Source organism: Anser anser (genome assembly GCF_964211835.1).
Source record: "Anser anser genome assembly, chromosome: 7".
NCBI classification, from domain to species: Eukaryota; Metazoa; Chordata; class Aves; order Anseriformes; family Anatidae; genus Anser; species Anser anser.
Genome location: NC_139727.1, coordinates 28,910,482 through 28,926,117, shown reverse-complemented (window position 1 = coordinate 28,926,117; position 15,636 = coordinate 28,910,482). Strand labels below are relative to the sequence as shown.

General features: G+C 39.4%; 1 protein-coding gene across 9 annotated transcripts in view; it reads left to right on the top strand.

The window, feature by feature from the left end:
* The window catches only part of STN1 (STN1 subunit of CST complex), a 41,556-nt gene that overhangs the window by 5,868 nt on the left and 20,052 nt on the right, over positions 1 to 15,636 (top strand). For 4 of the 9 annotated variants that reach the window (XM_083845096.1, XM_083845102.1, XM_083845097.1 and 1 more), the window contains 2 exons: positions 9,604 to 9,743; positions 14,176 to 14,271. In XM_083845096.1, coding sequence (XP_083701222.1) covers positions 9,611 to 9,743; positions 14,176 to 14,271 — 229 coding nt within the window. In that variant the 5' untranslated portion in view covers positions 9,604 to 9,610. Of the gene's footprint in view, positions 1 to 1,032; positions 1,146 to 2,975; positions 3,913 to 3,963; positions 5,075 to 9,603; positions 9,744 to 14,175; positions 14,272 to 15,636 lie in introns of those variants that run through there. The other 5 variants (XM_083845098.1, XM_083845100.1, XM_083845099.1 and 2 more) reach the window with 4 other exon arrangements.

Below are 15,636 nucleotides of genomic sequence, written 5' to 3'. Positions count from 1 at the left end.
TCAATACTGGCACAAAATATCTGAATAAAAAACCCACATGTATTACTGCTTTTCTTTCTGCAAATCCCGAATTTCATCCTCCGTTTCCCAGGAACCTTTTTCCAGACCGGACATTATGTTCTCGTGTGATGCTGATCAGCTCTGGAATCTTAGGACTGAATAACTTGTTCTGCAATATGCAAATAAGTTGTTTGTTTGTTTGTTTCGGTTTTTAATTATTATTATGGCCAGCAACCCAGTGCTGGTTATGTAGTAAGCATAAGCAGGGTCATTATTATGCCTACTACACATATTATAAAAACATACCTTACTGAAAAGTAGGGAACACTTTGCAAGGAAAAAAAAAGGGGGCAATCTGACAAAAGGGTAGGACAGAAAGCCACTGATTGTTTAGTAGTATCCCAGAAAGAGACATTGCAGTGGGATAATGTTGGAAACATATCTGTTATCAAAAAGAGCAAATAACTTTTAAACATGAGATACTGACTGTTCATTAATGCAAAGCTAGGCTTTAAAATGTAAACTGTTACTGAGAAAAATGTAGTTTTTCACTGGAAAAATCATTTTTACATTGCATCCACGTTTAACATAGTTTATGCATGTATTATGTTCTGCTATTTTTATCTAGATTTTTATAAACTGTAGTATAATTCTGTTTTGTGGGGCAAAAAATACTGTAAGTTGTAAAATAAGATTTGATTTTCTGTAGGTTCTCTTCTTGGTGTTACAGCTGCACACACTGCTGCTGTCATGTAGATTGTTCAGGCAAACAACAGCTATTGTGTGTTCGACAATAGCATACACAAACTTTGGATGCTGGGACCTACTTATGAGAAAACAGAGCATTGTGATGGGATTCGCTTTGTATCTCAAGTTCCCCCAAATCCCCAAAATTCTCTTTTTTTTTTTTTTTTGGACAGAAGAGACCTTTAATCTCACATCCAGAGAATGATATTATATAGTATACCATGAGATATTTATGAATTAAACCAAAAAAGTCCATTACACTGATTTGAACTGAATTTTCTGTAGCAGAGACACATAATATTACCAACGGAAAAAATAATTCCTGCAGCTTGTGGCTGAGCTAAAATCTAGCGTTCTGGATGCAGTATACAGGAGCAACTGACTTTCGGAAGCCTGAGGTAGGGTGTGGCATCTATTGAAATACAATTAAGGAAATACTTTAATCTGTTTATAAAAGGATGTTTTGTCTGTCTTTTTTTTTCCCACATACCGCGAAGTCAGAAATAGTAACGACTTTATCATATGGTAACTGTGACAGTGATTCATGCAAGGAATATAAGGAGTTGCAGCCACAGGATTCAGCGAGGTATTTTCTTTCAGGATTCTTGATAGTGTTCTGTCCATTTGGTGGCCTCCTACTGGATTCAGAAAAAGGTTTTATTGAAGGTGGGCAACAATCATTTCTAGCAAAGCAGTTTAGCCTTCTTTGCTCTATAGGGAGGTAAGCTATTAAGAAGACATTCATACTGCAGGCAAGGAGTTCCCGTGCAGTTTTTGGTTTGTTCTGTATGGGACTGGTGTCCTGTACCAGCTCTCAGTGATGAGATATGGAAAGAGCTCAGAGGGAGGACCTGTAAAATACTCATTATTTCAGAACATCCTTTGAGAATTGCAAAAATTGCTAACCCAAAATTTGACAGAGGACAAAGTCTCTGGATTTTTCACAGCTCCGAGTAGAATTTAGCAGCTGAGATAAGGGATGATGAGCCAGATTTCTTAGCTGAGAATAAACTACTCTTCAAATCATTCAGAGTTCATAGAGCAGAGTGTAAGAGATGGTGCAGAACAATTTGTCTTAAGGAATCAAGAAATATCTGCACACCTTTGATATTTCTATCTGTGTCTCCCTAGCATGAGCATCCAAAGAATAAGAGAAGATCAAATCGATTTTCTTTACTTAATAAAACTTTTTGTAGTTCTGTTGTGACTCAGAAATCCTGTGCTTGATTTCAGGTGTGGAAGTTCTAGTCCTCAGAAAGGTGGCACAGTTGCAAAAGAAATTCAGAGGCTTGATGACTGGGAATTGCAGCGTCTTTGATGCTGAAAACAACACTTTGGATACTTTTTCTAGACAATGGCCGAGAGGACAAATAACCTCTACAAAGAGCATTAGAAAAATATAACCAAACTTTGTTCTTACATGTGTTGATAGTTTGAAATTCTCCCAGTAAGAGAGAATGCTGTAATAATAAATACAGTCTCAATGCTTCTTTTTTTCCGTGCTGCCTTTCAGTTGCATGGGGTTATCTTCAGTAGCATCTAAACATTTTTTCTGCAAGAAGTTCCTTCAGACCAGGAAGCATCACGAGTTTTTATTTGGAGGAGAAAACTAATAATTTTGTAGAGTTGCATACAAAGGGAGAAAAAACAAAACAAAACCCAAAACTGTAGCCAGTCTAGAAATGAAAGCCAGCGTCAACTTAATTTTATTATCCTTCTAACCATTGTAACAGTCCTAAAGAGCTCCAAATGTAATCTCAGCCTCTAGTTATGCTTACAGACTATGTGATGATCCTACTTGTGTCTGAAACTTCAAAGTTATTCTGCCTTGAATTATTTTGTGTGTATCAACAACAGTGTTAGTTGGAGACCACATTTCAAGCACAGCCTCGGTTTGCAAGGGTTTGTTCTGATATAGTTAAAAGATTTACTTGTACAGCAAAGAAAAACTTTAATTGAATTCAGAACTTTAAACAGGTCTGCCATAATCTAATGCTTTGGTATGCTCTGTGAATATTTTGAAAACTTTTTAACACATCCGTGCACCTCAGCTAAACACGAGGTTAATCATTTTTAGGTCTCTGATTGTAGTGGAATGCTCTGTTGTGCTATGAATGTTCATATAAATCCTGATCTTAATCCAGAGGCTGTTTTAATTTACACCAGATGCGTAAACTCATTTAAAGGGGCAAAAAATAGTCAGGAAAACTTGCTTCTAGAACTTGAATTAACCTTGCTGTGGAGAATACAGGCCTAATAGCTTTAGAAAGCTATTTAACTCTGTTTGCCACTTCTACACAAATTTCTGGAATTTGAAAGTATTCCTTCAACAAGTAGCACTAAATCTATTTTACACTGCTGTACCAAAGTAGGAAAGCTGAGTGTGTTGCCTTAAAATGTGGTGAGTTATGTTTTATTCTCTTTGCTTTGTTAGTTAACCTGAATATCCCTTTGCAGTGGATCAGTAAAATACGTGCATCTGTCCCAGAAATGTTCATTTGCCAAGAGACTGCTTGGAGCCCTTTTCTCTCAAAGCTTCCATCCTGCTGTTTTTCCAACCAGCAAACTTATTATTTATTAAGGAAAGAAAAAGTAATTTATTTTTAGTTTTTGTTTGTTTTTACTTTACGCTAACAACTGGGAACTGTCTTTCCCAGCGAAAGAATGTCTTTTCAGCAGCTCGGCTCATTCTCCCAGCATGGTGGGAGATTAAGAGCTTTTAGAGAGAATTAATCACCTTCATAGACTTCCTCTTGCCCTCACTCCAGACAGGTTAGGAGAATTAGTTGAAGAGGGTACTTCAGCATGATTATCTAATGGCTTTAAAATACAAATAGCAAGTGAAGCTTTATGACTATCAGCAGTGATTACCACTGCTTTATTTGTGTTAAGATTACAGCTGTGACAAATAAACACACAGAGCCAGTGTGTTTGTCTGTTGAGTGGTTGGCTGGTTTCTTGATACATACGAAAATGTCTTGTGACTAACACATGGGATGAGGATCTGAAGGAACTGCCTCTACTTTTTTTTTTTTTATTGCACACTTCCTTGTTAGTTGTCCAGAATCATGCTTTTGGAAAATTGGGTGCTGAAACCTCGTCACCAGGTTTAACTTGCGCGTAAAACAATTTGCAATGCCAAAGAAGATGCGTTAGGATTGTAAGGTCTGTCCTTCTTTTTGAGACTGTTGATGTTGGAAAAACCAACCTATCTGGTCTTTTGCAGAAACATCTGTCTGTCCAGAAGGATTTCAAAATCCTTCTGGAAATGAAAAACAGATAAAAATACATGACAGTTTATGTCAGAAGACATTAACTCCCCTGGAAGACTATTCAATGCGCTAACTGTGTCAGTTTGACAAAATAAGGCATTTTTTCTCCTACCTAGGCATCGTGGGCAGTACCTTTCTATGTTGCTTTCTAGCTGAAGTTCATGGTGATGGGTCTTTTGTCTTGCACCATCTTCCCTTGGCAGGGAAGCGTGCTGTAATATCATCTCATGTAATAAAAAGGCAGATGTTTGAAGTTTCGAGCAGTGTCTTTAACAGAAATTCTGTGATTTGTTCACTTTTGGTAAATGAATTATCTCAGGAGGTTACACTTGCACAAATAATTTCAGGAACTGCTAAACTTCTTGAAATTCAGGAGTTCTAGCTCTCAAGTTTGCTTCAAAAATAGTGTTTAAAAATTGAAACTACTTTCCTTGTGTACAAGACATACAGGATGTAGTTCCCTACCGACATTTGTTGCAGCAGCTAGTAATGGGAGTTCACATGAGCAGTGGAAGGTGGATTATTAGAAAAGAGTGAAAGTGCTTAGCCAACTTTCTCTGAGTGATGTATCCTGATCTCAGTGGCTTTTTTTTCTTGTTACTAGTGTTGAAAATGTTCTTTTAATTATGTAGTTTTTTAAAAAAGTCCATGGATGAACTTCGGTTTTAGAATCTTTATTCCATATTGTCTGTAACCAAAGGCTTTACTTTCCAGCTCACTTAGATCTACTTGAATGATAAAACGTTGGGTTTGTTTGCTTGCTTTTAACTTAAAATGTTGTATGTGGCTTTGGCTAATTAAAACCATTTTTAACTGTATCATGTTGGAATTGCCTCTGCTGCTCATGAAGAATTGAATAATACTCTTTTGTCGTGTAGGGTGTTGACTCAACCACAGATGAGTTCAATTCAGATGACTGGGGTGGTTACAAAACCCAGCTGTTTGCTCTGCCCCACTTTCCATAAGTTGCTTTCTCTGCGGTGGGGCTGGCCGACCCGTAAAGCAATTCTTTACCAGCCACAGTTTACAGCCTGGTTCATTCAAGTAAACCAAGGGTGAGTGCAAGTTGCTTTCATGCACTGGGTTGCCAGCTGCAGCAGTTCAGGAACTTCTTCTGTGTACGTGGTTGGTGCCGGTACAGTGTGCAGGCTTTGGAGAGGAGCAAATGCCTGGCAGGATGTTTTTACCGCGTGTGTTGGTGGGTAAATATCCTCTGCCTCTGACTCAAAGCTAGCTTGAGAGAGTCTTTGCAGCGCTCTGCTGGTAGTTGCAGACCAGTTGCAGACAACCTCTGGCAAACTACTTTTTGTGTGGCTTCATTTGGCTCCAAACAATCATCTTAGCCATCTCAAACTAAGGAAATCTTCTCCAAGAGCTCTGGCTGTAAATCACGTCTGGAGAAAAGGCACCATGAGAAACATGAACACAGGTTCTTTTCCTTGTGGTTCCCATTTCACTGGGATTGGAAGAAGTCCAGTTCTTAATCTTTTACCGTTTTTGAAAAAGGTGAACACAGGATTAGGAGCTGTGATATTTATTGTCTGGAGCTGCTTCTGTTGAACAAATCTCTTGGGTGGTTTAATTGGGAGCTATTCGAACAAGCCTGGACCATTCTCCCAGGTGGGCCACTTGGGAAGGAAGGTAGAAAATGGGCTTGGTTTTGGGACGTGGCAGCTGTTGAGAAGGCTGCCAACATTCTTTGGTTTCTCATCTCCTGTTAGGATAGTGCCTTGCTGAGCTCACAAGAGATGCCTGAGGATTATGGGCTTGTTTCAATTCTCACTAAGGTCCGAAAAGCTAACATTGATAGCAGGAGGTCAGGGAAATGGCCTTGTTTGAACAGGATAGTGTCTAGGATAGTCTCAAATTGGGGTGTTTTTATTTATTTGTACTTAAAGAACTGCCATATAAACTTTACATTTTTGCATTTGGAACAGAACTGTTTCCCAGAGAAGTGGTTCAGTAATAAAATTTAATTCCTGTTTTGTTGTTGTTGTGTGTTTGTTTGCTGTGTCTTTGTTGCCTTCAGAGATATTTTACAGAGAGGCAAAAGAGGGTATTTCACATCTATTAAGCTTGTGGACCTGATGCCTCTTTTGCCTTTCCATCACCTCACAGGACTGAGTTCCTTGCACTACTACAGTTGCGAAGTCCTTACTTGCTTTCAAAACAAAATGCAGAAAGAGATAACATTTTACTAGGACTCTACTGTTTGTACTGCTAAACCTCGTCACATGGTTCAGCAAAAGTCACTTCAGTTCCCAAACATTTGTACATACAGTATCTGTTCGGAATTGTTTATTGTTGGCTATCTGTGTTGTTACTGATTCCGGGGCCGTGCATCACCACAATGCCTGCTGTCTGCCCCTTGGTTCGTGATTGTGCAGGGCAGCTGTTATCTGCCGGGCTGATAGCGTATCGCCAGCAGTACCATGAGGAGCAGAAAGCTCTGCTAGCATAATGGAAAGCCCTGCTTTTGGCAGGATGACTCCGTGATTAATTAACCCCCGGGATGGAGAGGCTTCCTGTGCCAATTTGAGTGGAAGTTACGGGAAGGTCCTGTTACATAGCTAAAGAGAAATTGATTAGAAGCATTTTTATCAGCCTTGTAGGAATTCCGTTTTCTAACACTATCAGTCTGTGTGCATCAAGCCTGTAAACTAACTGAAAAATAGATCCCTTGAAAGGGGTTACTTAACATCTTCTGTTACAGGAGCAAAAAGATGACAGCTGTCAATGCCATGAGCTGGCTGTAAGGGCACAGCTCAATACAGAATTATCAGAAAATTTCCACCCTAGCAGAAGAATGGACTCGTAACGGGTGTGCGGAGGGAAGCGGTACAGGGGACAGTAGGTGCCTCTGCCTCCCAGAGAGCCACAAGCCTTTGGTTTTAAATAGGTGGCTGTTAAAAAGGGGCTACCACGTGGATCGCTTGGGAGGGAAGAAAGAAAATGGGCTTGGCTTTGGGTGCTGGCAGTGCTTGGGAAGGTTGATGGGACCATGAAGGGGCAAGAGAAAACTGCTCTGCAGAAGCAGAGCCTGTTGGCCATCGCTGAAAGCAAGTTAGTGGCTAGAGCGCAGTTTTGCTATCCCAGCCTTGTAGGTACGAGTTGTCTAACTTGTGGTTTCAGAGGATTCGTTCTGTGGACTTCAAGAAAACTTGTCCTGCCTTCATTGTGCTGGGGAGGGGATTTGCCTTTTATCAAGGAATCCCCAGATCTATAAGACAGAACTTTGGCTGTCTGCAGCACACGTCAACCGAGCAGAAAGGTACTGTACATAAAGGGTGAACATTTCTATGGCGAAGAGCTATAACAAGGCTTGTGAGGTAGAGGGAAGCTACAGAATTTGATACTTAATTCCCAGTAGTTCTGAGATAGAAAGAGCTTTTGCTGCACAACCCCTCCTTTCTTCAGGACAGGGAAGCAGTAAAAGATACTTCGTTTCCTGTAACGCAGAAATGTTCAGCCTTCTGGCTAGTGCTCAGACTATTACTATGTTTAAAATGCCCAGATGTTAATTGCATAGTGAAATAATAAATTGCAGATATTTTTAATCTCTAGTGGTGATGCTTCATCAACTTTTCCACTCAGATGTGCACATGTGCGGGGGTGTCTTCTGCGTTTTGCTCCAGTGAGTGGCTGTTCATGCAAAACACAAAGTTAGGCTTTTTACCTGATTCTCTTTTTTTAGCTTGTTTTTGAGGTCTGCTACCTGCCTAGGAGAATAGGCTAATGCTGAGCTATGACGGTTTGTAATAATCCTGCAGAATACACTGGGGGACGCGGTGCAGAAAGGAATATTGCTTTGTATGCAAGATAAAGACAGGCAACAAAACTGTGACTATGTCCACGTTTCTTGTCTGGGAGAAGCCACTAAAAGTGAACAGCTGGGGGGCTGTAGCCCATAAAAGACAAAATGGTACCCTGAAAGTGCCTGTTTGAGAGCGGGACACTGAGCAGGAGTGCTTCTCTTTGTTCCAACTTACCATGTGCTAACCCTGATTGACCGTAGGATGTATGTTTTTTGTTTGACGTGTGAACTCTTTGTATGTGCCATAGCCTTTTGTTGGGCTAATTGTTTTTTTCGTATATATTTCTATTTACAGTAATGTAGGGACAATGCAAGAACCAGTGTACGTGAGACTGCAAGCAAACAGGCACTGGAAAGACTTAATTTTGTCATGAAAATGAATGTGCTAAGTAAAATACAGGTTCAAACCACGTGTTTGCTTGGGAAGGTTTGTGGTCTAAATTTGATATAGACTGTATAGCAAGCAACTGGAGAACTGCCATATGGAGGAACAGCAACCTTGCACTATTAAGTTCATGTGGTTAACAGCTTAGTTTAGCAATTTCTACTGAGCAGTGCCTGCAATTCAGCAGCAGAAAAGGCGTTTCCTGTGGAGATTTGAGTGAAAAAAGGATGGTAAGAAGTTTTTGAGTAGGTATGGCATGTGCAAAAGGGGTAGGTTGGGAAAACCTGCTTGTAGGTGGGAGAGAGACAAAAATCCAAGTGTAAACAAAAATATTCAGGTTCTTACTTAAAGGTGAAGTCATGGTGGGACTGACTGAATCAAGTACTTTCAACATCTCATAAAACAAGTATCGCTGTTTGTGTTGTTTTTTTTTAAGTATTTATTTTGGAAATAAGTATAATTATCATCTGCAGTTCTTTTCACCTTATAGAGGAGATGTCAGCAACACCCTAGCATATTGTGCTACACTGTTTTTCTGCCACAAATTAAACTTTAAGTGTGAAAACAGAAATGAAGCAGAATCCAAGCTGTGTTGTTTCCCAAAGAAGCAAGATGCTATCCTGATATTCGTGGCATGTTGGCTCTCTATCAGTAGCTATAAGTGTCTCTTGCAGAGTACAGAGATTACTGGCAACCCGTAGCAGGGAGCTCTTCCCTCTCAGAAGACTTGAGCTTCCAACTCTCAGTTATAATGCACAATATTCAAAAGCTGTCCACTTATCACCTTTGGTCTACACCTGTAAGTGGCCCTGGTAATGACAGAAGATAGGCATGAAACAGGGGAAACTGAAGAGGTAAAAGGGGAAAGGAACCATTATGTAGTTATTGGAGACTGCATGTCCAAAATAAAGAAGGGCTGGTTGCTCTTGTTTTATTAAAAGAAAAAAAAAAAAGCTTTCCTTCCCCTGGTAAAGCACAGGATGAACAATGAGGGGAATGTCTTAGGGAAGGGAAAGAGAATGATGGGGAGGAAAACCAAGTATACAGAAAGTAACTAATTATCCCACTCTTAAAGAAGCATTGCATTTGGTTCTCTCTATGTCCACAGATGAGAAATCCCTAAAATTCTATTTCATTTGAAGGAGCTTGGTAGAACGATATTACTGTTGAGCTTCAATACTTATGTAAATTGTCAGTATTGATATTTTGACTATTTCTTATGGGATGCAAAGGTAACACAGTATTAGACAAGTTCTTGTGACTCTTCATCAGCTCTGTTGTGTTGCTGTTTGTAAAATCACAAGCTATTTTTTTCATTCAGCTGGAACATAGGAGAACAGCCTCTCCTGTGTGGACAGTAACTACAATTTTTCCTGTGTTCACAGGTTTTGAATGCAGTCTGAGTCCAAGAAGTATGAAGAAGAGACGCCTTCTCTGTTCTGGGGGTTGGATCCTGTATTTTCTGCGTTTGCAAGACTCTATATTAAAGATATAAAAGAAATGAGAGAATCTAAACAAGTGCCAGGTATGTACTTACATGTGCTGGTCATGATGCATGTAGAATTATTATTGATTTCCATTGTGCTTTCTGTCCAGAGATTTAAGAATGCTTCATGACTGCTCGTGCAGTTATTTTTGATGCCCCGAAGCTAAGTGGCAGTAGTACCTGTAACAGTTCTAAGAAGAACAGGTTGTATACTGTGTTCAAAGGATTATAGGTGGAAGAATAAAATGTGTTAGTTCTGGAGGCTTTTCTTCTTGTGTGTATATATATACACGTGTCTCTATGTATATATATGTATACACACATGTATGTATATACACACAACCTGTATTACATTCAGGTAACGTTGTGCTTCTGCTGTGTGGTATACTCTGAAAGTTAGTTCTAAAAATGCTGGTCCTTTCTGCCATTTGTTACACCTTGCCACTGTCTCCACAACAGTTGATGAGGATTTTGTGTTTTTGTTTTTTTTAATTACGTAGTATTGATTATTTGATGGCATTTATGAGTGCATGTATTTCGCTTTTGCCAATGCGTATTAATATAATATTAAAACAAGACAAAGGTTTTGTGCTTTTTTCTAGATATGATAGATAAGACATTCTTCATATATTTGAACAACTTTACTGTATATTTGGCATCTGTTCTGAATCTTACACCAAGCCTTTTGTTTCCTAACCGTTGCTGGAAGTTGTATACTTTGCAGTCTGTTTCTGTTGGTGTTTGGCCAATATCACCCACGTGTACATTGTCTAAAGCAATGTGGGTCTGACCTTGAGCTTTTGTTTTCACTGTAAAAAGTGTGTGTGTGTGTGTATATATATATATATAGGTACCTATAAAAGATACTTTTGGCTCTTTGAATAAATTCTGTCTCGTAGGTTTTGTTATTCTTATTTTCCTTTAACAGCAAGGATAACAAGTGCTATTCTTATTGAAATGAAGAACTGGTAGGTTTTTTGCTTCTTCACAACCAATTTTATGTTCATAGGGACTTCACAAAGTGCAAAAGCCTTTATATATATATTATATATACACACATACCTCTTTGTTATTTACCATGATGGGAGATTTTTTTTCTTAAAGCCATTGCAAGTATGGGACTACAGACTATTGTTGATGTTTGTGCTAGAGTGAGCAGTGTCTAGAAGCTTTTTAAAGTCTGCAGTCTTATTGCAGTATTGGTATAGCAAATGCATTTGCTATAGACTGGTCCTGCTTTAATTAAAGACATTTTAATTGTTCTTAAACAAAAAACAAAGCAACTCATACACACACACGTACTCAGAAGAATTAAAACTGAATGTCAAAAATCATGTTTCAAAAGAGGACTAGCCCTAGAAAGTATAACCCTGTGCTCTTTTGTTCACCTCTAAATCACTTGGGTTTTCCTTCTCACTTCCCTTCCCTTTCTTTTACTTAAGCGAGTTGTCCTGTGCTTCAGGAACTATTTCAGTTCGGCTGTTACGCTTTTTTTCTAAGATGGCCCTAAGGAAGTGGTATCTGTCATGTCAAGATATCAGCCTTTAAAATTGGTGCATGCAAGCTTTCTCCGCTTCCTGTGCATCTGGCGTTCTGCACAACTAAGTTTGCTTGCAGTCCTGTTACATTTTAGAAAACAAACTTTAAAGAATAAAATGAATTTCACAGAACAAACATCCTGAACTCTGTTCACCGTCCTGGCACTGTGTACATACCAAATGAGATATCTTTCAGCATTTCTCATTCACTGGCAACAAATGATAGCACAATGGAAACACTTCTGGGGGAAGGAAGAAGGTAGGTGTTTGCCACCAGTGTTCTCTGTTTTTAATGGGCTTGTTAAAGACCAGATGGAGCTAATTATGATTAACTACAAATCAGTCACTAAGTAAGGGTAATTAAGAATGAACAAGTGCAAAACAGAGTTGTAACTAGGAGGAATGGGAAGAAACACAGGCTGAATGTCAGGAAAAACATCCTTAGAATGGTATCTGCTAAATGGCAGAGCAGCCTCCCCAGGAAAAAGGTGGGATGCCATTCACTGGGATTATTTATATCCTGACTGTACAAATTGCCAGGAATTTACTGTACGGAACAATCTTGTATTGGTCCTGAGGAAATGAACTGAATGACCTAATAAGTTTTTTCTTTCCATTTTTAAGCATTAGGATTTGATGCAACAATGACTAATCCCTTAAAAGAACACAGAGGAAAGCATTAAATCTGTCCAATTACTCTCCTGCTATAAATGGTGACAAGAAGGCTGGAAAACCACTCAGATAAAAACAGCAACAGTGTTGTCTTAGAGGCCTTGAAATGAGAGTGGGTGTCACACTCGGTTGTAACACATAATCACATCATGAAAATGAGCTTTTCTCAGAGATATCACGCACCATTGCATTGTGACAGCTTATCAACAAGCAAGGGAAGCTCCAAATAATATAAAAGGAGGTAATAAGAATTAAAGCACTGACAAACACCTCAATGCTGGTAAAGATATGACCAGAAGTTGCTCTAGTGAGCTCTGTATCTATAGCCCCCTAAACCGCTGCTGTGGCTTCCTGTTGTGGTAACAGCATGTTAATATCCGTGTTATTTACTGGGTTAATCAGAGCTTGATTGAATGCGCTCACACATGGCTCGAAATGTTTAGTGTGTTTTTATTGCTACTGATATGAACATAATTTGAACAGATAATCTGGGAGGAGAAAAACGCATTTACACTTGACGACTTGATGACTTTTTAAGTCATCAAATTCAACAACTTTTAATTGATAGTGTAAATATAATTTCATCTTTTAAATTAATTCAGGTAGTTTCTCAGAGAGTAAGGGTGGAGTTCTGTCTAAGTTTATGGGGATGGAGAGAACCAGTTTTATCTGGTCGCTGTCCTTTGCCAAAACTCAGATTACTAACTGCGAAATGAACATAATAACATGTTGCTTGTTTGCACATGAAGAGCTTAGAGTCTGCCTCACAGATTTGCCCTGAAACTGACCCAGACCTTCCTTTATAGACATTTTGTAAGGTTTAATTAATGTTTATATATACTGGGAGCATCTTCATTGAGAGTTTCTGTAGTAGTGTTTATTTGTGTCCTGATAAATGCAATGAGACAAGTGGACAAACCTGCTAAACATTCTCTGTGCCACGCCTGGCCAGTGACTGCGTGGTTAGGCTACCGGCGCTGAGATGACAGCGATAGATGCATCCTCAGAGCATGGCAGTGGACTTCTACCGGCAAAACTTCTGTTTGTGACCTGCTCGGCTGATCACATTTGACAATTTCTGAGACATTGCTGTTTTTGTCTCTTATGTGAAGAACGCTAATTCCAGACCCATTTAAGGTTGCCAGCTATGTAGGACAAGTTATTTTTGGATTTCAGTTTTTATTTTTTTTAAATGCAGAATGATTTTGTGACTCCCTTGCTGCAGTGTTTCTCTTTCCCTTTGTAAAACGTGCCACAGAGCTAAATGTTCCCTTTGTGTCCCTTGAGTCACCTAGTTTTTAGCAGACACTCACTGAACATCCCGGATGGCTTTATATTTCAGTAAAACAACAGTGTTCCAAAGCTGCAGAAAACACATTGACTAAAGATTACCCCAGGACATATCTGGAGCTTATTGTCCTGTTATCCTCCTGCTGGTGCACTATGAAGCTTCAGTGTATGCTTACCTCAAATTTCATTAAAGACATTTGTCACTATCTTTCAAGAGGTCACAGCATGTGGCAACCTCAGTAAGTTAAAGTCCGCTGGGCGCTGATTCCTTCCCGTTTCCTGAATGTAATTTTGTGTGTTATTCTTATCCAAGAATATCCAAGTCATCTTTATAGATGCACAAAAATAGCTTTGAATGGATGTTTTTAGAACATGTTATTTCAGAAACTGAAGCTCAGTATACTGCCCTTGATGACTGCATACTGTACTCTGCAATCTAAGAGGGCTGTTACACTCCCTCCCATCCCCTGCCCCTTGCTGTGGCTCCTGTCCTTTTAGAAATGAAAGACAGAATTGTGTAGAATTGTTGGTTTTCCTTCTTTTGGGTGGCTCTGCCTTAACCAGGAACAGCTGCACTGTGAGAACCTCAAACTGCTTCCATTGTGTTCTATTATTTATTCCGAAGACTGCTGAAAATGTTATAAGAAAAAAAAAAAGAAAACAACAAAGCCTAAAGTCTGCAGCAAACAAACTGTTTTGCAGATACAAATGTACAAGAAAACAAGCAGTTAATAAAGTTCTGCAACTACAAAAGCACGATTTTGGTCTCCTACGTAGAGCTGATACTTCCTTCTGGTGTTCCCAGAACTCCCTGATCAAGGGGATTTTTCATGTGAGGAGGCATTACTTAAGTTTAAGATACATTAAATATGTAAGAAATGTTTTTTACTGACAAATGTTACTATGTATGGTAGGCTGTTGAAGGGGAAAATAAGAAGTAGTTATGCTTAACAAGAATGTTTTGTGTCTAGGTATATTCTTTTATAACGGGCACCCAGTAAGACAGGTGGACGTTGTTGGGATAGTGGTTCATACTAAAGAGCGAGATGCCTTTTACAGTTATGGAGGTAAGATAAGTTTCCTTCTCTGTTCTTGCATTTATCAGCCCTCTAATCTTACTGTTAGACCTTAAAGGTTGCCTTTTTGATCAGTGTTGGTTCTTGGAACAACTCTTCTCTTATCCTTATATAGGGCATCCCCAGCCCAGATTAGCTGGCAAACTTACGGAAGTTACTGTTTCTCTTCGCTTAAAAATAGCGAAATATGTGGTTAAGGCTGAGTAACTGATTTGGGGTCATCTAGAAAATCTTATTTTTTGTTATTGTTTTGCCACTGGACTCCACCATCTTCCCTTCACATATATATGCAGCTTCTTTGGTCACATATAAATGGATTTAATGGTTTCTGTAAGGGAGAAGTCACTTCCTTTTTTGAACTTCAGAAATCTCTTCTGAATTCTTGTATGTTTTGTCATATTTTGAAGCCAGGTTTTTATAGTAGGCAGGAGTTTGTTTATATTTCGACGCATAAGTGCCTTAGCAAATCTGACTCAACCATCACAGTACGTACCAGTCCTCACCAACACCAGCTGAGAGTTGACTTCTCCCTGCTGCTTTTCCCCATATTCAGACTATTTCATTAATGTGGAAACATCTGATAGTCATTTTGTTCAGCTGTCTTTTTCATCTGGAGAAAAAGCAGAGTGGAGTAGTGGTGATGTGGCAAGTTTAAAGGTAGGGGAGGCCATCTCACGATAGGAAGGGGGAGCCAAATGCATGGATGCTATCTGAGCATTTGAAGGACCTGTGTCCAGTGTTTCCACAATCATGGGTTTCCACCTGACCCAGGTAAGTTACCGAGTGCCTCTTTGTACCCAGTTCTGCTACTTATAAAATGGAGGCAGCAGCAATTCCTTGACTAAGAGGAATGTTGTGAAGATACCATCGGCAGCTTAGAGCCAGGTCCCAGCTTCTGTAACACCTGTAGTTGCATCATACTGCTGCGGAGCAGCACTGACAGCTAGTGCATGGAGCATACCCCACACTGGGCATGGCTGCTTGAAGTTGTCTCTGCTCTGCAGAAGTGTCCCTGCAAGTTTCTTAGAGGGGCTATTTTCTAGATTTTTTTTTTCAATCTGCCTTTTTGCTAAATATCAAGTTTAGGTATTTTAAGGTGTGAGTTCCTCTGACACTTGAAGTAGCACAAGCTAAACAAAAGCCTAAGTTAAGAGATGGAGACGTAACTGGTGGTGTGATGAAGTGCTGAAACAAATGGAATGCCAACTATTATTCTTTTATTGCACTAGTATGCAAATACAGTTATCACTTCATGAGAACAGACGAAGATAATCTAAATGACCAAGGCAAGAACAATTCCAGAGGTAATGCTAGCTTCAGCATTAGTCTGGACATAAACTTGTTGGAAACGTTTGA